At 48.2% G+C, this 23,140-nt stretch overlaps 1 protein-coding gene across 2 annotated transcripts in view; it reads right to left on the reverse strand.

The window, feature by feature from the left end:
* TM7SF3 (transmembrane 7 superfamily member 3) overlaps nt 1-23,140 on the reverse strand; it is a 358,501-nt gene that overhangs the window by 56,850 nt on the left and 278,511 nt on the right. For both annotated transcript variants that reach the window (XM_069628089.1, XM_069628090.1), the window contains one exon: nt 11,843-11,995. In XM_069628089.1, the coding sequence (XP_069484190.1) occupies nt 11,843-11,995 (153 nt within the window). The remainder of the gene's footprint in view (nt 1-11,842; nt 11,996-23,140) is intronic.

The following is a 23,140-nucleotide window of genomic DNA, read 5'->3' on the forward strand; positions in this document are numbered from 1 at the left end:
CAATGCTTGCGAATAGTCTTCCTCAGTTGCTCATCCACTTCCTTCAATGCTACTAGCAGCACCTGCGTAGAGCACGGGGTCGGGTTTTCCATGGCCCGACAAGCCTTTCACCATACCCTCCATCCCAGGTCCAACAGCCCCGAACGTCCCTTTAGTTCTGATTTAGGCACCCAAATTAACTCTTTCAGAAAAAACGGATCACACTCAGACCTCAACAATCTGGACTCTGCTGTGAGGTCCTCCAACAGCCACTTTGCTACATACTGTAGTTGGCTGGCCAGGTGGTACATCTCGAAGTTAGGCAATTTTATGCCCTCTCTTTCGTAAATGTTCTGCAGTTACCACAAGGCTATCCTATTCCTAGTATTGTGCCAAATGAAACCCCTGCATAAGCTCTGCAGTCTAACAAAGAATCGCTTGGGGATCATATAGGGGATGTTCACAAAAAAGTGTAGCAGCCTGGGCAATACCACCACCTTCAGCAGCGCCACCCTCCCTATCATGGCCAAGGGGAGTTTCCCCCAGAATCTCATGCTTTTCTTCCCCTTTTTTTCCACCGCCCTCTGTGTTGTATGTATGTTCATCAGTTTTACCCATTTTAGATACCCAGGCCCTATTCCATGTTCTTTTAAGGCAGCCATCAGCTAAGGCCATCTGACTGAGTCAAAGGCCTTTACAGCATCTAGTGAGACAATCGCTACTTCTTGCGTATCCCCCTCTGTTTGTTCTATGACGCAGTGGAGTCTTCTGAGGTTGTCGGATATGCTTCTATGAGGCACGTATCCAGTCTGGTCTAGATGTATGAGCTTGCCTATGACCTGTCTCAATCTGTTTGCCATCACATCCGTAAGAATCCTACTATCTTGGTTTAGCATGGATAGCGGTCTATACGACCCACACTCCGTACAAGGCTCATTAGGCTTGAGGAGCAGAATAATGATTGCCTCTCTCAGGGATTCCGGTAATCTGCCGGTCTCTAGCGCCTCGTTCAGCATGACCAATAATGGGGGGAGCATTTCCGTCTTATAGGTTTTGTAGAACTCACTGGGGAGTCAGTCAGCGCCCGGGGCCTTACTAGTAGGTAATTGCTTCATCACTGCTTCTAGTTCTTCCAGTGTGAGTGGGGCATCCAAGTTCTCTCTCTAATCAACACTTAGCTTAGGTAAGCCTACATCTTCTAATGTTTCCACTATCTCGTTCCATTCCCCCCCCCACCCCCCTTCTACATATCCGTACAATTGTTGTTAGAATTTAAGGAACCCATCATTCACGCCCTCTTGGGTATCTAGTAATTTCCCATTTTCCCCTTTTATCACTCTGATAGCTGATCTGGGCGTCTCATTTTTGTATAGCCATGCCAGCAGCCTCCCTGGCTTTTCCCCGCCCACATGTTTCCTTTCCACATATTTTTAATAATTTAGGTTGCATAGCCTCTCCCAGTGCTCCCCGCACTCTTGCTGTAGTTTACTCATGGCTTTAGCGGCCTCTGGGGAGCTATTCCCATTATTCATGATTGCTTCCATTTCAGCCTCGGCTTTCTGTAGTTCCCAAATTATACCTCTCTGGAGCCTTCTGGATTTAGATATGGCTGTTCCCCTTACCACCACCTTAAATGCCTCCAACAGAGTGCCTGCCAATTCTACATTTCTGGTGTTTTTTTTCTCCAAAGTATTCAATAATCTCTTCTCACAGGTCCTCTCTGAATGCTGTGTCTTTCAGTGCCTCAGCCCTGAGTCGCCATGTGGGGATCTTCGCTCTAGGGGGTAGGTATTGCCATTTTAAAATCAGTGGCGAGTGGTCTGAGGACCCTCGCTTTGTATTCCGACTGCACTATCTCCCCAGCTATCTCTGAAGCAACAAACATGTAATCTAACTGAGTGTACAGGTTTTGTGGGGCTGAATAGTGTGAATAATGTCTCTCGCGCGGGTGCTGTATCCTCCATAGGTCTTCGAGCTGAAGTTCTCCCAGCAGGGTCTTCAAGGTCCTAGCGGCAGGTGTGGGTTTGGCTAGTGTCTCGTCAGATCCATCTACCCCTGGGTCTATTGTGCAGTTAAAGTCACCTCCCCATATAACCGTGCCCCCCCAGGTACGAGCTAACTTTGCTATACAGGGTCTTGAAATAGGCTACAGTATCTTGGTTGGGGGCATATGTGTTAATAATACACACCTCTCTATTTTCTATCAGTCCTCTTATTGCCACCATCCTCCCGTCCGATTCCACTTTGGCTTGTATTAACTGAAAGGGTACATGGGGTGCAATCCAAGTGATTACCCCCCTGGCGTAAGCCGAATATGTTGCCCCTATGGTGGTCCCCTTCCATTTGCCCCCTATCATCTGTGGTTTGTCTTTCGTGAGGTGGTGTTTCCTGTAATAGGGCAATATCTATCTTCTGTCTTCTCAGGTACATCATAATCTTATTTCTCTTAAGGTAACTGTTGAGCCCCCTGACATTCCAGGTTACTATCTTGAGGTCTCCCATCTTCAGCCACACCCTGTCCCACCCCTTTCATCGTTTTTCGTGTCATGCGCAGTAGCGCATGGGTGTAAGCTCGTTCCAACAATTTCCACAGCAAACTCCCCAACTCCCATCCCGCCCCCCACCCTTCCCAACTCCAACTGTTGCCCAGTTCCATCCATGGATCTCAGGCGCCCCCCGCATTTGGTCCTGTCCTGGCTGCGCCGGCACTAGGAGCCGAGCAGGGTGTTACCACACTACTGGTAACCCAACTAATCCATCTAATGGGGTGCAAGTACGAGTTCTGTGTACCTCCCGTCTCGGTGCTACATCATGTTCTGCCCACTCTACTTCTGCATCACAGGTCTATAATCAAGTCCCAATGTCATAGTTTATACAGCACCTCAGCCTCCGGAACCAATGCTTCACAAATCCGTGCCGCTCTCCTTCAGATCAACTGTTCCCATCGGACAGTTCTGTGCATCTAGCCACTCCATCGCTTCTTCCGGGGTCTCAAAAAACATAGCTCGATTCCTGTGGAACACCTTCAGCTACTCTGGGTACATTAGCATGCAATGATCGGCCTCTGTAAAGCTCTGGCGGGGGCCTCCTTGATAGGGCCCCATGCGCTCTCTCCACCGCAAATCCTTGGGTGAGTGCCCCTCCTATTTCTTGCAGCAGCATGGTCTCAATATAATCAGTGGGGTTAGATCCTTCCTCCCCCTCCTGGAGTCCCACAATACGTATATTGTTCCTTCGAGCGTGTCCTTCGGCCTCCTCAGCCCTGTTTTCCAGGTTGCTCACTTGTTGCTGCAGTACGTGGATCTCTGAGCGTGCGCCGTGCAGGCAGCTGTATTTGATTTCACTTCTTCCTCTAGTGCGCCTGTGCGTTCCGCTATTGCCTTTACATCTTGTCTCAATAGGTTAACATCCACTTGCACTGCATCAATTTTGAACTCAAGTGGCTCCGAGTGTGGTCATTGCTGCCTCCAGATTCGTTTCCCATGTGACTTACAAGTTTGCGATAGCCTCTAGAATCTGTTGCTCTCCGCGTACTGGTGATGTGTCCCTCTGCAAACTCCTCTCCTTGTTCTGGTTCCTTCTGTTTGTAGCATTTTTGTAAAGTCCTCCATCGTGGATTGCTTCCCTTTGTCTTAGTTAGCTTAGATGCCATTGCGATGTGTCCGGGCGTCGCAACCCAAGGCAGCCAGTGCCAAAGTATCCGATATTTGTACACGTGTCCGCCTGCCCGGTATTAAGGTCCGTTTGGAGGTGTGTGCACTGTGTTGGCCAGGGGCACGGTGCTTCTTCCTAGGTGTTGAATGCTTAGGTGGTCATTTCCGTTCCTAGGGTCCCCTGCCTTCTGTCCTCGCTCAGGCCGCGGCGCAATAGCAGCGCCTCCTGGATCCTAGTTCGACCTGTGCCCCTTATTTCTTGAGGGGGAGGAGTATCTCTCCCTGCCCATGTCAGTGATTACTTCTGTGTGTATCGTACAGCGACCGTGTTGCTGAACCCATTCAGTGCGCCACGTGAACTTTGTGGGTTATGTCTCTTTGTGATGACACAATGCCTGACTTGCAAGAATTACCTCTTCTCCCCAGCGCTATGGGTCCCATGTACCTCTGCGCTTGATGTGCCTGCAGGCCTCCCAGTGCAGACTGCATTGAGGCAGGACAGGTCTCTGGCAGGTCGTTGGCGCTTCTCTGATTTGTGCTGCATAATAAGTCCTCCCAGCAGTACTATGTGCGGCACCAGTGCGCAGACGTTCGCGGCAGAGATGCTGCCTGTGTCCCAACAGTTCTGTAGGGCCAGGCACCGGCAGGAGCTGGCCCACAAGGTGCAGAGTCAGCTTTGCTGTTCTTGCAGGAAGTATCCCTGCTGAGCCTATTTCATGCCTGCTGTTGCCTTAGTAGCAACTCGTTGCTCATCTCCGGACCAGCTTGTTGGTGTCCCACTGTGCGGCATCAACTTTCCGGCTCCCACTGCGGAAACACTGCGTATGTCTTAGTGCTCTCAGCATCCCCCGGCTTTTGGGGGGCGGGGGGGGGGTAAATCGGTTGGCAGGCTGTGCGTTTGCCTTTACATGTCCGCCGGGCATATGATCATCACTTTCTGTTCCCCTCTGGCACGAGGGAAACAGCAGGAAATAGTACACACTGAAGAGTGGTTACTTTTGGGCATGAGTCACTTTCACTCACTTTGACACAGGCGGAAGGAGCTGGCCACCGTGGGACTCGGACTCAGCTGATATGGATCCTCTGCTACAGTTATTCATATATTGTGCTTCCCTCATGGGCGGACCGTAAACAAAACCACTGATCTGTTTCAGCCAAGAGCCTGTTCGCTTCTGTATTCCGGTTTAGCTCTTGCACATTACGCGCCTGCATCAGCGCAATGTTCCTTTGTTGGGCTAATCTATATAAAGCATGTTCCCTTGTCAGGCCGTGCGCTTCGTTCTTTGCCTTGGAGGGCCTTAGTATGCGTGTTATATGCCGGTACGCTTTTCATTTTGAATATAGTTCTGCCCAGCCTCCTGAGAGTTGGTAGTCTTTTCCCAATGACTTTGCCGATGTCGGGCCCTTTGCGTTGCAGCAGCTTCTGTTGCTATCGTATCCTCTGCATCGGGCAGTTTTTACAGCTTGTATTTTCCAGTCCCGCCGCAGATCCCGCTACATGGCTTTTATTCTGCGCTTGAGCCAGCTCGTATGCGCATTCAGCAACGCGCTCACCATGACTAGATTCACGTCCCCACTGCCTCTCCCGTTTTCAGCACCGTGTTATGCTTTATTCCCTTCGTTCCTCACGGCGGCCGCCATTTTGTAGTCTTTGTCCTCGGCGGTGCTCTTTCTTTTGCTGCTCCTATCTCTGCAGCCGCTTCATCCGCAGATTTCTTTTTGCACTCGATTGTGCTCAATGCCGTCCAACAGTATGTTTTTTATGGGGTTGTGCAAGCTTGGACCCACTTCTCAGGCCAGGATGATTACTGATCGCCGGGAGCTCTCAGAGTTAACGTCCTCACAGCATGGCTGCTTAACAGTCATTTGCAACTTGGGAAGGGTGCTGAGGTGGCTTGAAACATGGGCAGAAACAGCCAGTACCCGCCCAAGTTACTCCAACTACCCATGCCTATGCCCCGGTTGCCGCAATCTTATTACCGCCATGGCTACCAGTTCCTCCCCACATCGCCAACACCCCACTACCTCTCACCGGCTTACCTGCAAGCCCTATAGGTTGCCATGCTCTTTTCTGTCTGCGCTAGGCCACGGCAAATATAAATAGAAAAAAATGACTTTGCCGCTGCCATGATAAATAGAAAAGGGACCATCTATTTTGACAGGAGAGTGGGCGTGCATAAGACCCACACAGCCCCATCTAACACTGCCCCATCACAAAAGAACGTGCATTAAAACTATTTGTACCCTAGAAGCAACTCTGCGGTGTGAATAGCGGTCACGCCCAGCTCAGGGGGCATTCAGGGTCATGAATGACCCCGAGACCTCGCTTCACTCAGACCTGAGGATCAAAACTTTGCAGACTAATACATTTTTTCCCCCTCAAACGTTACCATAAATCAGGTTATTACTGCCCTAATTTTGCAGCATTCCTACTGAACCGTGTTCTAGAATTGTAGTGTCAAAATGGCCAGAGGAACATCGGAACAGAAGCCAAACAAGCCGGCACAGCACCAAGAGCAAAAGGAAGGGATACCCTGCCAAAAATGTGCAATACTATGGAAAGGCTGGTAAGGGGCCAAGAATCAACTGGAAGAAAGCACACTTCTCTGCACCACCAGGCACATGAGACAAGATGTATCGGACCCTTTTGCTAAGCTGAAATTCACTTTGATAGGACAGGGCATTGCCAAGTCCCCAGCAATCCGGGGAAGATAAACTGGTCACTATAGTCAATAAAGCTGTACCGAGTTTGATTAAAAGATGATTCACAAGTCATGCCCAAACCAAAAAGTCAAATATTTCTCTTGCAGTCACCAGAAGAGAAAAGAAGGAAAATGTTGAACAGTCAACAATCTTAAAGATTGCACGCTACTCAAAAAAGTATTATAATTTTCAAGCATGCAGTTTTCTTTGAACAGGAGTATAATGAGTTTAAATATCACCATAACATTTTTACAAAATGCCATCTCTTTTGAGTATAGGTGCAAAGGATATTAGTCCCACAATATGGACAAGCAGTTTTTGTGCAATAACTGCAGCATTTGAATAGAGTACTTAAACCTCCACAAATCCCAAGTCGAAAAGGCAACTCACTACGCAGCATCTACGGGCAGTCTGTCCAATTTATTTCCCCCCTGAATAGCATACGATAGGAAAGGCATCTGGAACCTGTGGCTCTCCCAATTTAGACTTAAACTCCTGCCACCCCCTACTATAGACTCTGCTTAACGGGTCATGAGAGTAGTAGTCCAAACCTTCAGGAGAGCCAGGTTGCAGATCCTCCAAAAGGAGGTATATAAGCCTCCACTCCCCACAAAATGTAGTCCTTTTTGGATGCAGGCCCTCCTGCACCACCTCCACAAAACATTTCCATTTAGTTTTAAATGGTGGCATTAACCCCCAATGTGCCCCCTTCTCCAGCTAGACAATGGCCCCAACCCTCCCCTTCATCCGTGGCAATTTATAAAGAAACCAATATGGGAAATGAAAGGAACATGTCTCTTTAACGAGACATGTATATTTAACTGGGACCAGTCAGAAAAAAAGGGAGAGGAAGAGTGCTATGAGCAGGGGAAGCTCCTGACAGCGCACCTTGTGGAGAAATATCTGAGGCAGGTCATGAAGCCTGCGATTTACAAAGAAGGCAAGTGTGAGACAACAAAAGGGTTGGTGTGTACAGCCGTGAGGAAAGTGTTAGGAGAAGAAAGGAATGATGTACCTGGGGGTGCTGTGACCACGCTAGCATAGTGGTGGGCAGGAAGCCCAAATAATGACAGAGTGACTACTGTGGTGAGAAGCGTGAATAGCTTCCAATCGCCAGTGTACGGCACAAACATGTTGAGGAACCAGAGGACGTGAAACAGACTAGCGAGAAGTGAGAAAGCTTAAGGAGCAAGAGCAGAGCCAGTCAACCTTGACCCACATAATGAGAGGTACCAAGGGGCAACAGGAAAAAGTGGGAGGTCACCAGGGAACCATTATATGTGTGAAGAAACTTAGCCCAGTTCGAAGAACGAGAGAGTATATATAAGACTAATTGTAACTGTTAAAACCTGAGAAAGCAAATAACAGTTGGGGAAGACTGGTATATGAAGAGAGAAACTCGTCCCAGTCCTGACGAGATGAAGAAACTGGTTAACATTAATGTGGATATAGCGGAGGACACGTCTGTAGTAGCGGGCTGGGGAAGATTGAAGTGTGCTATAGGCTGGGAGTAGGGGGGGGTGCAACATGAAACCGTACGGGAGTGTAAATACGTACTATGGTTTATTGAGATGTATGGTTGACATGTTGGAAAACTAAAAAATGTTTTAAAAAAAATCAATGTGAAAAAGATCTAAGATTTAACCAACCAAGGTGGGGAGCCGCTAGACTGGAAACAACCATGGGCGGAAGGAAAAACACCCTATGACATCAGAGTTGAGGACTGTAGAGAGTCCAACCAAGAAACCCGAGAGGGGAAATAAAACTGACAAGATAAAGGAGACAGCCCAAGAGAGAATCCTTGACAAGGAAAGCCTGAGAAGGGATCAGGATAAGCCCAAATTAAGAAATTCTGTATTAATAGACTGGGAAGTGTCTATAAGCGAGGACAAGAGAGTGAGGAACTATTTGAAGGAAAGGTATTCCAAGTATAGGACCACAAAAAGCACAATAACCAAGAGCATTTTAGAAGAACTACAAGAGTTGATTACGTTAAGAAATATCTGTATAAAAGAGACACCTGTATATAAGGAGACTATCAGAAGAGAAGGAGAAGAGACATTCTCTGGACGATTTAATGGAGTTCGTTTGGATGGAGGACTGTTTACTTGGGACTTCCTGGCAAGTTCCTTTAGATGGGTAGGGCATTCCCTTTAGAAATAGGAACAGACAGGTCTTATTCTTATAATTTGATTAAAGATAGTCTAGAATGTCCTCAACGTATCATACTTTCTTCCAACCCGCCACAGTAGGCGGACAACCAGTTTGCAAAATGTCTTGATGGAATAGACACAGATTATACATATATTGTTGTTATCCATAAACAAATGTAGCATTTAAGAATGTGTTAGTGCATAGATGACAGTGAGACAAGGGTTGCCAAGTTAGCCACTAAGGAAACTTTCCTTTGCATTTGTCACAGAGTCCCTAGGATTTATTAGAGAATGCTTTTAGTCTTCCACAGCAAGGCCCTGGGCAGCGAGAGAGAACATGAGCAACTGACCCCTCTAAAGTTTAATGCTGCGACACAAACCCTCAGTTCTGCAACAATCAAGTCGCTGAGAAGGTGCACTTGACTCAGAACCCCCCCATTCTCCACTGGGCCATACTGGAGAAGTCAGTGGCAGACAGTATTCCACCGAAAAAGCATGGCAGTGACTCAATTCCCTCTGGGGTTTTCCCATACATTCTGGGGTAGTCACCTCCAGAGGGGTCCCGCTTACCCAGTCCCCTAGGGGGCACTGGGTGTAGCAGGCTCATCTGCCTAGTCCCCAAAGGGGGTGGCTCCCCTTGGGGAGAGGTGACAAACTACTTTGATTCATCACATTGACTACACCCCCCACCCCATTCACTCACCCCACCAATATCTCCCTCCCCCCTCCCGAGTATGGTGGTCAGGGCCTTAAGAAAATATTTTGAATGTTCTACTTCCTGTTTTTGTAAGGCTGTGCCAGGATGCTTTTCAGACTAGTATTGTTTTTGAGATTACAAAAAAATGTAATGCTTGTACTTCAGTTTCACACAGCACGGAAGTGGACAATATTTCAGACATTAATCCCTTCTCAGATTCATATTCGGGAGAATCTGAATGAGGATTCTTCCTTTGCAAGTAAATCAGTGAATACAGTAGCCCGTTTCTCAAGTCTGCTTAATATGCAATGTCAACTCTAAAGAAATTGTTTCAGATGTTGCCTTTACAATTCCCTCTCTTCATTCAGAAGTGTACTTTTAGCTCCATTTTAGCCTTTGCTTCAAGAACAGTCCTTCCTGCAACGGGCTGTTCAATAGAGGTAAACTTCCAGGCATTTGATGAGTTGCAGAATCTGTGGGCTCACACCAAAACAAAGGAAAGCTCAGCGAAAAGACACAAAAGGGGAAAGAGCTGCTTTAGATTGTTAATGCGTATTTAAAAATGTGAACTATAGATTTCATCTGAAGTCATGGGAATTGCAGTTTGTACACATTTTGCTGCTGTAATGCAGTCATTGGTGTAATGAGAGCAAGCTTAATACTCACTTCTGTCTTCAAAAGAACCACGACTTCCTACCAGGATCTCATGGAAAATCAGAATTACTCACTTGTATATGGATGGCATATCAAAACTGAGTTCAAACTTCTTTGAAGAAATCTAGCATACTAGCAAAATGTACCCGTTCGGGACTGGTTCTGTAGACATGTCAACACTAATCAATTGTTAAAAATCAATGATCCTGTAGGTCCCTGTTCCGATTAGCTTATTGCTTGATATGCTTTGCATTCTGAAGCAAACTGCACTGAGAATGGATGAGTGTGGCAGGGCACATACTCTGGAGCAGACGTTGGGGGAGGCGAGAGTTGGTCTGCTGCAGCATACTGGGACCTACAGTGCTCTCTCCCCACCCATTTCCTAACCCTGGCGTGGTGCATTTTGTTGCGGTGCAAATATCCCAGAAACTGCATTCTAGGGTGGAGGACTGGTCGTTCTACGACCACATTGATGTTTTGCCAATTTCAGGCAACCCTCATGTGTGAAGGTGCTAAAATCCGGGGAAAGTGGTGGGGAGTCCAAATGTCATGTAGCCAGTAATGTCCGGAGTGTCCCAACAGGTAACTATGCACAATTTGGTGCAGATTGGTAGACGGTGTGGAATTGTATAAGGAACAGCGCTTCGCCAAGCCACAAACCCCCATTTTCACTTTTATGAATGGATTTCGCTTGAGCAAAATACCCTTAAGGCCAGGTGCTTTGCCAGCTGATATTGAGTATTTATAATGCACCTATAAACAATGTGTTTCAGACTTGAGACTAACTTAAAGGACAGAGTGAAGCAATGGCCTGTAATGTGGTCAGGGGTCAAGTCCTAAAAATTTAAGTGGGAGGACTCAACAAACGCAATGGCATGTGACGTTGCCGGAAATTAGCATAAAAAAATGCACATTTAATTAAATTGGCTTTGCATAACCACCCAAATTGCACAGAACGAATGGCATTTGCCTTTCATAAAATCAACACACACAAATCAAGAGAGGATATTTTCTTCTAATAGTGTTTTTCAAAACGTTAAAAAGTGAGCATATTTTAAACTCCAAGAACCAATACAAATGCTTTCACTGGAACTTGCAGTACCGAAATGCGATTTCACCTTTAGTTGTTTACTATTCATCAGGTTATATGGTGCAGTGGTGAAGCATCTAGCCTGCAAGCCTGACGAATACAGTTCGATCCCCCAGGTCGGTTTTAATTCATAAATCCAAAGTGGACATTCAATGTTTCTCATTTTAGATGGGGGGACTGAGTCCACCCTCTGAAAAAAGTGGGTGGACTCCGTCCACCTGCGTATACCCTCGACTTTAGCTCTGAATGTGGTCCCTAACACTGATAACAGCTGGTATAGCACCTAGCAAATGGGCTTCTAGCAATTAGTTCCTGGGTCGGAATGTCAATTGAGGATTGGTCAGGATTTGTTTTAAAATAGCTTAACTTCCAGATGGTTCCAGAACACGCTATACAGATATACTAAAAAACAAAGTCACCTTTCAGCATAATGTCACTAAATTTAGTGATGCAAGTGTGTTGCTGAGGATTGCCTCATCTTGGGAGGTGGCTGTCTTTCATGCAGCAATTTATGGAGTGCCATGCGCACATTGAACAGTGCAAGTCATTAACACTAAAACATTATGGGCAATGCCAGTTGCAACAGCCAAGAAGGTATTTGGGAAACACAGGTGTTCGCAATGAAGCCAGTGGCTTATCCTGTTAATGAGGATATACCGGTAATGCAAGTAGATGGTGCACATAGCTGTGGGGATGCTACAGGGAGACAATATACAAATATAAAACTTCCAGCTTTTCCAAGTGGTAAAGCTGGTAGTTTATCCAATCAAAAATTAGCTCATCATTCACCACACCCCCCTCTTACTAATGTGGCATACTGATTGGCATTGGTTCATACAAGCTTAAGTCAAGGTTGAGTAGCCGTAAAACAAATAAAACATGGCTTCAAGGTCATCAATGAATTATTACTTACCTAAAGGTGTAAAAAAGACAATGGCTGCAAGGAGGAACCCAAGCACTAAACCAACAATCAGTAAGCACATCACTACACAGCCACATCGCCACCAGTAGGCCACCAACAGAATACCTCCAGCTGCTCCCGATACTGCAGTCAGAAGCAAACGCACTGCAAAGAAAACAGAAACCATCACAAATTACGTCTCTAAATCATTACATGCAATTACTTTGAAAAAGGCAAATCAATGTGCAGTGAAGACGCACAGGCATAAGATTACCAGCTGATTAAAATGTGGTAACGTGGCCAAATCTATTACCATCAAATTAGCCAGCGGCAGATCTGTACAAAGAGGAGAGCAAGGGCAAGACCAACAGAATTTGAATATTCTGGAAGCTAAAACTGCTTAGTATCAAGTCATGTTTATAACTGGTTAAGGAAAAAGTTACTTACCTGTAACTATTGTTATCCAGCATGGGCCTGGCATGGATTTACACGCTAATGGATTTTCCCAGTCAGGCTGGGAAAAATAAAAGAAAAACCAGTTTCACTTTCACTTACAAACTGTATTTATCCTCTAAACCAATCGCTGTACTCTGGGTCATACTGCCCCAAGCTAATGACAATCTTCTCACTAAGCCCCACTGGCAGCAATCTTTAGATTTGGTAAGCATGTAAATGGGCAGTATGACCAAGAAGCCCGCAGAGGGGTAGGAGGGAGGGTTTGCATGGGAATCCATGCCAGACCCGTGCTGGAGAACAATAGTTGCACTTAAGCAACATGTTCCTTCTCCAGAATGGGGTCTGCCATGGATTCACATGTTCATGAACAAAAGAATGCATAGCAGTACAACATTACACAACCAAGGGAGGCGGCAAGGCTCAACAGAAGCAATTATTCCTACCTCCGTAACAGGCTCACCTCAAGCGAACAGGTTGCCTAGCACTGCTTGGCCGACTGTGGACTCCTCCCTGGAATCCCAGTCGATGAAGTAGAATCTTGTGAAGGTGTACGTGGACATCCACGTAGCAGCCGTGCAGATGTCAAGCAGGAGCACACCAGAGAGGAACGCCGTTGTGGCAGCGATCGCTCTGGTGGAGTGGGCTCTCGGGCAGCAGTCTGTTCGCCAACCGAGAACAGTGCATGATGCAGCCAGAGAGCCACCTTGAAATGGAAGCCTTGGACAAGGCCTTCCCATGGTTCACAGGACCAAAGTTCACAAGCAGTTGGAGAAGTCTTCTGAAAACTCTTCATGCCTGCCACATGGAACTTCAGAGCATGAACAACGTCCAGCGAGTGCAAGGCCCTTTCAGCTGGTGACAAAGGCTTCGGAAAAAACACAGGCAACACCAAAGGCTCGTTGAGGTGCAATTCCGATGGAACCTTCAACATGAAGGTGGGGTGCGTCTGCAACACCAGCCTCGATTCGAGGAAAGTCAAATATGGATGTTTGCAGGATAGGGCCTGGAGATCACCCACCCTCCTGGTAGAGGTGATGGCCACAAGGAAACCTGTTTTCCATGAGACGAACGAGAGGGGCCTCATGCATAGGCTCAAAGGCCCCCCCTCCCTCCCCCATGAGCCTGGTCAACACCACATCGAGTTCCCAAGCCGGGGTAGGAGCCTTCACCGGTGGGAAAGATCGAAACAGTCCTTTGAGGAACTCCTTGACGAGACGGTCGTACCAAAGAGAAGATCTTCCTGGAGACCTGATGTAGCGGGAGATAGCCGCCAAATGCACCGTGACAGAGGCATGCGCCAATGCCGCCTTGGCGAAGGATAACGAGTTTAGAAAAATCTGCAGGGCCGTGATCCTCAGAGGGTGATCTTCTGCTAATGGAACCATGTAGCGAAACGTTGCCACTTGGGACTGTAGCACCAAGTCGAAAATGCTCTGGCCTTCGCAAAGACCTCCCTGCAGTCTGCTGGCAACTCTTATCCTCCAAACTGTAGGGCTGCAGGAGCCAAGCCCTCAAGTTTAGCGATCCTGGGTCATGAAGCAGGATTGCGCCTCCTCTGGTGAGCAGATCCACGACCACTGGCAGCTTGACCAGAGGCAACGCTGACAGGCTGAGATGGTCCTGGTATCAAATCTGCCTCGGCCACGCTGGGGCAAGGAGTATTATCCTGCATCTGCACGGTTTGAGTCGATTGATGACTCAGCAGGAGAGGCAACGGAGGGAACGCGTACAGAAACAGGCACCCCCACGGGAAGGATAACGTGTCTACCATTCTCCCCGGTTGGTGGAATCTGCTGGCAAACTTCTGACCTTTGGAGTTTGCAGCCGTCGCAAGCAGATCAATCTGGGCCTGCCACACCTGAAGATGCTGTCCCCTCCTCCCCCCAGTCCTGCCATAGTTCCCACTTGTGGCAGGAGCACAACTCCCTGCTGAGGGAGTCGGCAATATTGACTCCTGCCAGGTGAAAGAAGATGAGGAACAGCTTTTGTCTGACAGGCCAGTGCCACAAGTCCTACGCCTCTTTGGAGAGTGCTGGGGATCGAGAGCCCCCCCCCTGCTTACTGATGTAGAACATTGTGGTGGTGTTGTCCGTGGAGACCCTCGCCACTTTGCCCTTCTGAGATGGAAGGAATGACTTGAGGGCCCAGAACACTGCCAGCAGCTCCAGGACATTGATGTGAAGATCTTTCTTCTGGCATGCGGACGTCTGGTGTGGGCTCCCCAGCCTTCCAGGGAAGCATCCGTGGTGACCGTCTCCTGGTATGGGGTGGGGGTTTTGGGACCCTCTGGCCTGGGCGACATTGTAGTGAATGCCCCACCACTGTATTCCCTGACAGAACTCCTCGTCGAACAGGACCTTGTCCACAAAGCTTCCAAACACCTGAACCAAGTGAGCGTGAAGAGATTGCAGAGCCAGATAAAGTAGATGCAAGAAGACCTGCTGAGAAGCGACTTGATGGTCCGCACCGTGGCACAGTCATTGCGCTTTCCCCAGAATGGCCGCTACCCTCTCCAAGGGCGACGCTAGGCAGGAGACTGTATTGAGTCTGGCCCCTCGGAACAGCGCATTCTGCGATGGCGTCGCACAGGACTTCAGAAAATTGATGAAGAATCCCAGATCTGTCAGCAGCTGGACGGTCGTCTGTTTCCTACGGCCAACTCTTGTGAACTGGCCCGAGAGCCAGTCGTCCAGGTACGGGTATACGTGTATCCCCCGCATACGCAGATGGCCCGCCACCGGTGACAGGCACTTTGTGAACACCCTGGAGGCTGACTTCAAGTCAAAGGGGAGGGCCTTGAACTGATAGTGCTGTCCCTGCACCATGAAGCGTAGGAACTTCGGTGCTTCTTGTGAATGGGGACGTGGAAGTAGGCATCATCCAGGGTCCAACAATGTCAAGAACTCCTTCCAGTTGGCCGAGCCCGTGCTACAATGTGACCATCCTGAATTTTTGCGACTAAGTTCTTGAGACGTTGCAGGTCCAGAATGGGCCTCAAGCCACCCGTTTTCTTTTTGACTAACAAGTATCTGGAATAGACTCAGTTTCCGTGGAACCAGCTCCATCGTCCCTTTTTGCAGCATGGCCCATACCACCTCAAAGAGTTGAAGGATGTGTTGCTCCTTCCAGGCCACCAGAGGGGTCCACGGACACCTGTGCTGAAATTCCAGGGTATGTCTGTGGGTGAGAGCGCCCAGCACCCAACTGTCGGAGATCTTCTCCCACTCGCTTATGAATTCCGTCAGCCGGCCTCCCACCAGGGTGCATGGGTGGGGGCCAGACGTCTTGGCCGGTTCAGTCCTGCTTCGGGGTCAGCGTCCCGTCTGAAGGGCGAGGACGGCGCTGACCACCTCCATCGTAGGCTTTGGAATGGCCTCTGTAGGCATCCTGGGTCGTGGACCTGGTGGGCTGGTGGTACGAGGAGGAGAAACCTTTTGTCGACTTTCCTCTGGAGGCGTGAAAGGAAGAGTGGTGTTGCTGGAGAATGCCCAGGGCATGGCCGTCTCTGTATGGGTTGCAAGGACTTCATCGACAGCCTTCCCAAAGAGGTTATCACCAAAGGGCATGTCCAGTAACCTCTCCTGGACCTCCTGGTGGAAATTTGTGGCCTTCAGCCAGTCTTGACGACAGAGGCAGACACTGTTCCCCATCTGCCAGAACCCTGTGTCGGCAATGTCTAGCGCCACTGTGATGGCATAGTCTGAAGCCACCTCCCACCTCCATCCTTTTGTTGTCGGGAAGTAACTCCAGCATCGGGCCCAGCTTGTACCACAGTTCCTGGTCGTACCCGACAAGGATTGCCAGTGCGTTAGCCACTTTGATGGTCGACGCTGCAGTGTAAATAACCTTCCGCCCATGGTGTCCAACTTCGTCCCCTCATTGTCTGGAGGGATTGAGGAGGAAGGGTTTAACAACCTTTTCCTCGCGGTTGCTGAAACCACTGAGTCCAGCAATGATTGTGACCGTAGACACTTAGGTGCAGACCCGGTACTTTTTCTCCAGTCTATCCTACTTGGCTGGGTAAGAGTTTTTCAAGAGGGCCAGACCTTCCACCCACACGTCGTCCAGGAGGGGTACCGTTATGACGGTCTTTCCTCTTGGGCTTGCGCCTCTGATACAGGAGACCCTCCTTGGTTTCCTCAGGCATAAGTTGGAAAAGCTCAGCTTTGGCGACCATGGAATAAAACGACCCAACCTCATCCGGTGGGGATGCAGTCTGTTGTGGAGATCCGCCCACCATGACGATGTCATCGCCGTGCCCATGTCATCGCCGTGCCCGTTCCCGTGTCTACCGGGGGGAGGGGACCTGAACCAGATGTTGATATGGGGCGGCAGATCACGCTTCCTCTTTAGCTGATGGCTGATCGGGGGCCGCAGTTACTGGACCTGCGGCATACTTTTCTGGATTTCCGACACCGTGTGTATGGTCAATAGGATGTCCAGGGATACATCTCTCGGCTGTGCTGGCGTGGTCAGAACACTTGGCCCTGCGCCATCGGCATTGCCACTGTGGTCATCCCCCCACGTCCTTGTGGAACGTGTACAGACTCCAGGTCCTCGCCGTCTGTGGACGAAACTCCCATGGCCTGGTGCTTCATTTCCCCCGCCCTCCTGTGGCACCCTGAGGGGTCAGGCCAGGCTCAGAGACAACATCCTTGTCTCTGGTGTGCCAGCAGGTGCTGCCACCGCCCTTGCTGATGACTCATGCCTCAGAGGCAGGGACACCCAGGGCACAGCAGGTGTTTCTTTCTGAGGGTCAGCCCCTTTGGCCTTTGAGAGAGAGCACCCACCACCAGCTCAATCGTTGACAAGGATTTCTCCTGCACTTCCTGGGCCTTCTTGGCCAGATCAGCCACCTTTTCTTCCGCCCTGGGCTTCTCTGGCTTCTCCAGCAGCTTAGCCGGGTTGGACGCTTTCCTTTTTGAGAAGCTTGATCGCTGGCGATGGAGGCGGATGGTGACGTTGACCGCGCCTTGCCCATCGCGGGACATGCTTGAGTGGCAACCCGATGGAACCGGGCTCGCGATGCTTAGCCTGGTCTTGGGCCCCCACGGATGAGACGCCCTCAAAGGACAGAAGATCGCTCCTCGGACCTGCCAGTCCTTGGTGAGGCATGACCCTGCTTGGGGCATGGTGTAGAGGCCTTGGCGTTTAGTCACACCACCAGTCACCTGTGTCGATCAATCATTTTCTTGGAGAAGCTGAGGCAGACCTCGCACTCTCCTTTGTGGTCCGGCTGAAGACAGCAGAGGCACTGAAGGGGTTTGTCCTCCAAAAAAGCGTTTGGTAGTGCACATCTGGTGCAGAGCAATCTTCCTGTCTTCTTGTCTTCAGTCAGGCTGGAGGTGCGGAGTAGGCCCGATGGCCTTCTGGAAATATCAACGAAACTTCAACGATCTTTGCCCTTGAGGGGCGCTGAAATTCAAGACAAAAGGGTCCCAGCTGTCGGCAGATGGAGAGAAGAGCACACAGGCTATTTTTTTGACAAGAATAGAAACTGTAGTATTAGCTCCCAGAGCAAAACTCGAGGACTCCAAACACTTGAACGTGCGGTAAGAATCTGAAGATGGCTGCCCGAGGTGGGGCTTAGAGAGAGGACTGTCATTGGCTGGGGGAAGTATGACCCAGAGTACAGTGATTGGTTTACAGTAGAAATACAGTGTGAAAGTGAAACTTTTCTTTTACCGAGGATTCCCAGCCGACGGGGAATATTCATGAGCATGTGAATCCATGCCAGACCCCATGCTGGAGAATGTAAATAGTTTCAATGGATCACAGTAGTTCCAGTGTGTGACTGTTCACTGGAATATATATGTACATTTATTCAGAAATGTATGCTGAGGGCAGTAACTTAATTTTCCACATGAACTGCTGGAATAAGGGTGCTGGCATGTTAGAATCATACTTTTAAGATAAATAACATTAGTGACTACAAATCTTTCCTCCATGTTGCAAAACGCTACGCATGATCAATTTCCAGAGGACAAAGTGACAAATGTTCTGACAGTTCCACATGTGTAGATTCCAACACAATTAACCAAATAATTAGCTCCATGTGCTTAAATTGGGGACATTGCACCCACTAATGGGAGTTTGTCTCTTCCCCCACCAAAATTGTTTCCCAAAGGGTCTTCGTTGTCACCAATTATCTTCAATACAATTGATTATTTTCAAACCAGTGTTCATGCTTTATAGGAAACTGACTGAACAGGGAATACACCAAAACCTGATATACAATCTTTGGACCAAGAAGAAAAAAACAAGCACTGACAATGCCAAGTTTTCTTTTATACAGGCACTGTATAAGCATGTGTCCGGCAATACCATCATGTACTCCGGTAATCAGTACCTTTTGCAGGTACGCGATTCGTGGGTCCAAGTACCTGCATCAATGCCACTTCTTGCCAACATATATGCAGTGTGATGAATCCTACATACTCCTCGCTAATTCCGTGCCTAAAGTCACCTCCCAGGTTTTTAAAGGTTATGATATGATGGGTTATTTATAACGTGCTTAATACCCAGAGGTTTCCAAGCACGGACTCAGGGATCGAACCTGTGTCACTCTGTGTCGTCTTGCTTGCTGGCATGCACCCGAGGGCCTTGAGGTGGTCTGCGGTGGCTGGCATGCACCATGGGGCCGCAGGAGCAAGAGGTGCTCCAATAGTAGGTGGTGTGGGCAAAGGTGAACAGAACCAGTTTGCTGGGTCACGAGGAGCCACAGCAGCAGAAGTCCTGTGAGCGGCAAGAGGAACAGAGGGACACGTCTTACCCAGTGAGTTCACAAGCAGGCAGTGACCACCCCCCCGGTGTGCTCTGTTCCCGCTCGCGTGTCAGAAGCAGGCGTTCGGTGAGTGAGCAACACTCGGGTAGAAGTAAAAGTAATTCCCAAGTTGGTTTTGAAGAGCAGGCTCTTGCAAAGCAGCAAAAGCAGCACTCGTGTGTGAAAATTCCCAATTTTGAATATCGAGCTAGGGAAAAGCAGCAGAGGTCTATTATAGCAAAAACAAAGGACTGTATCCTTAAAAGAGTGAATCTGTGGCAAACGCAGCAACCCAAGGGGACACCTTTGTTCAGAGTCAATACCCACAAGCATTGCCCAAGCCAAGACAAACTAAGGCCAAGGCAACTACAATCTAAACAATATTGACAACAGCGGAAGGTGGCTAATGCAGGGCCTATAAGCTCTGAAACCTGTTGCCCATATCTTGAAAAGCATATGGTACACGCTGAGATAAACACACATTGCCAAAAACCCAGGGAGAAGCAGGAAGAGACCTTATCCCAGTCAGTCATTGGTTACTTGTGTAGTGGGGAAACAAGAGTGGTAAAAGGGCTGCCCCTGTGGGAAAAGATATCCAGAGGGAGAGGAGCATCATTACAGAAGAGTGTTAAAGAGCACCAGTGTGAATCTTTTTTCCCAGAAAAGGTGTTGAAAGTTCTGAAGTTGCAATTTATTGAAAACTGCGAAGTTGTTGTGAACATCTTGTCAGTTGACCTTAACCACAAAAGCACTTGTTGTGAAATGCTGTTCGGCAGGGGAGTGTACCCGGATGGCAAACCTTTGCAGAAGTAGGCCTGGCATGGAACCAGACCAGGTGGAAGTTGAAGAATGTGATAATTCATTTATAACGCGCCTGTACACAAGTGTTTCTAGAAGCAGCAAGACAAGGGAGGGAAGACTGATCTTACTTGGCCTTGTGTCATTCAGATCGTGTAAGTGCAAGAAAGAGAAGTGCAAGGGGAAAGAGAGGGGAGGGAGTGCAAAGGAGAGGGGAGGGGAGGGGAAAACAGTCCAGCAATGCTCCAAGTGCAGCCATGGCAGCACGGCTCTTAGTAGTGCAAGGAGAACAAGGGACTGTAGGGTTACAGTTACAGCCCCCAAGTGCATGGTAGGCCCAGGAGGCAGTGCAAGGGTGACTGATCAAGAAAGAGCCTGGTACCCACTGAGACTGAGGGTAGCAAGCAAACAGTCAATTCAGCAGACCGGTAGGTCAGCAGGGGAGGGAGAGAGAAAACAGAGGAGAAGAGCAAAGATTCTAACTGCTTCTGGAACTTCAGGTGGTCGGCTCAAGTTTGAGTGGGGCGGGGAGGCCATTTCAGAGGGAGGCACCTGTAGAGGAGAGTGAGATCTACCCCCACAAGAAGTGCTATAAAGTGGTCCTGACAGCCAATTTATGTTTGTGATGCTAAAGGAAGAACGGTGTAGAGCTGTTACAAAGAAGTTACATTTCTTTAGAAGTTTTCAGTGTGGCAAAAATTATCCTTACCAAGTCTATTGTTGCGATTGATGAAATGAGAACCTGTTCAAGGAAGAGGAAGTGCCTTATATTGTCTGTGTCGGAACTTTGTGGACAACTTGAAGTTACATCGAACTGTATTGTGCTTTGTTGCAAACCAGGATTTCCTTGTGTTCTTTTATTGAACTGTGAAGCAGAAACACATTTAAATATGGGGAAGGGGAGCTTGCCCAGGTTATAAAAAAGGACTGTGGTTGCATTGTGACTTCAATCATTTTTGTTTTGAACTGCCATGCATTTTATTCCTCATTTGTTATATGTAGTGTGAGGGGCAGATATCCTTTGTTAGAGGGTTTCCTTTAGTTTATTTTAAGCAGGGAAATCCTAGTCCAGGTAGTGATAGTGAGGCGTTCAGCCAACCTTTTATTATAATAAAATGGCATTTCATTGAGAAAATTTCACAATGTGGTCCACCTCACATTTCTGACCCCTCACAGCAGGTAGATGCACCATTCCTAGGTACTGCAATTAAGTGCCCAAATACCCCCACCACTTCTATATATTGCCATCAAATTCCCCAGGCACTTGCAACATCTGCTCTCAAATCCCTTAAATGTCTTCCAGATGACAAACCAATTTAAAAACACTATGCAAAACTGTTAAGGGCTACAGGAGGAAGTTCCTCAAGTATTCATAATTGTGCCTTTCCCATTACAAACCCACACCAGTACCCTCAAGTTTTCCTCAGTAAATTATCATGAAACTGACCATTAAAAGATCATTGGCCGCCAAATGACCAATTATCTGGAATAAAATTCGGGTGGACTTAAAACATGCCCAACATTACATTGGCTTCTAAAGAGCTACTGAGACAGCTCATAAGAAACATAGGAAGTGAAGTAAAGTAAGAGCATGGTGGCCGGGTACCCACGATGGCTTGCCTGGGACTTGACCAGAATACTGTAACACAGTTTGTGCTCCCGTGTCATCCGTTCATCCTGAGATTGCCTACTTACATTGTTTGTAACCCTTTGAGCTCTGAGGCCAAATTGCTATGTTTAATAAACATTGCCAGTGCAGGTATTCACAACTCTTCTGCATTTTCATGAAATATCCTGGTACTCCGCAGCAAAGATTGCCATCACATGTCCAGGTACTCACCGAATGGGAGGTAATTGCCACCAAATGCCCCCAGGCCTCAGTGGAATGGATTGCAATCACACATCAAGTTACTCACCCGTTTGCCAGGCATTGTGAAATGGTTAGGTGGACATGAATATGTTTTGTGAAGGTATAGTGTGGGAGCAGAAGTGCAGTGTGGGCAGTTTTATGTTGCATGGTGGTATGAATAGTGTGAATGCACATGCACTCTGGGCATGTACGTACATTAGGAGCATGTAGCTAAAAGCATAGAATGGGGCATAGTGTGCATTTGGTGTAGGTGCAGTATGGGGGCGCTTATGCATTGTGTATGTATGGGGTGGGCTCTTACACATAACTCACACAAATATCTCTAAATAAAAGATAGAATAGGTATGTGTCCCCTTGTGTTGGGCAAAATTCAATATTTTGAAGTTTGTGTGACCGATTTTGTGGGCCCCCTACCTTTTCTTTTTGCTGACTGCTGCTGTTTCTTTACTATTTTTGTTGTCAGGAGGATTTCTACTCAAGTCCCCTGTCAAAGCCGCCATTTTTCTGGTGTGCTGCCCTACTAGCCCAAATAGCTACCAGTGCAGGGATGCTTTCTAAGCAAACAATTTTGACTCACCGTCACTCGGAAAGTGTGCTGTGTTATACAGTGGAGGTTGCAGAGTTTTAGTCTTTGCTATACCATGGGTGTCGACACTTACTACAATTTTATCTCAATGCCCATATATGGTGGTTATTGGAATACCAATGCAGTTTCCAAGTCCTGTAGTGCGGCCATTTTGCTTTTGGTCATTCCTTTGTCTCTGAGCACCCCATGGCATAACTAAAATGGCTATTGTGCTGACATGGGCTCAATGCATCCCCCACCCCCTTTCTACTCAACCCTCACTCTGTGTTTTAAGCTGGTTTAGACTGACTGACATCGCCAATCTGCATCCTGTGTGGGAGAGCATGTGTGCTTGAATGTTTTTTGGGTCCGCTTGAATGGCTACCACCAAAGACTGTGCTGCCTTTGGATACAAATGGCGGTCTGACTTAGTCAGCCCTTGTGCGGAAGAGGACATTAGTGGGGGACCATGCGTCTTTCTTACTTATCTGAATTCTTGAAGACACATGGCATAGGTGGATGGCTGCTGAAGATCTATGGCTGGCCATAATGGTTGAGCCATGGGCCCTTTCATCCCTACACTGTCCTGCACCTTCCTCCTGGTGGCATCCCTTGGATGAGTGATTAGGAGGGCGGTTATGGAAATCATTCTTGCCTGCATGAAATGTGGTTCAGGGTTTTTCGGGGCCATCCTGGGTCTCCTCTGGTGTTGCTCCCATGGTGTGCCAATTCGCTACTGCTGGCTGCTCTCCTCCACAGAGTAGGAATTACACTAAACCAAAAAGTTATAGGCTGCCCCAGGTTTTGGAGAGTGTGGCCAATAATACTTGACACACTTACTCCGAATGGTATATGAGC

Source organism: Ambystoma mexicanum, chromosome 12 (genome assembly GCF_040938575.1).
Source record: "Ambystoma mexicanum isolate Mex_15411 chromosome 12, UKY_AmexF1_1, whole genome shotgun sequence".
Classification (NCBI taxonomy): domain Eukaryota; kingdom Metazoa; phylum Chordata; class Amphibia; order Caudata; family Ambystomatidae; genus Ambystoma; species Ambystoma mexicanum.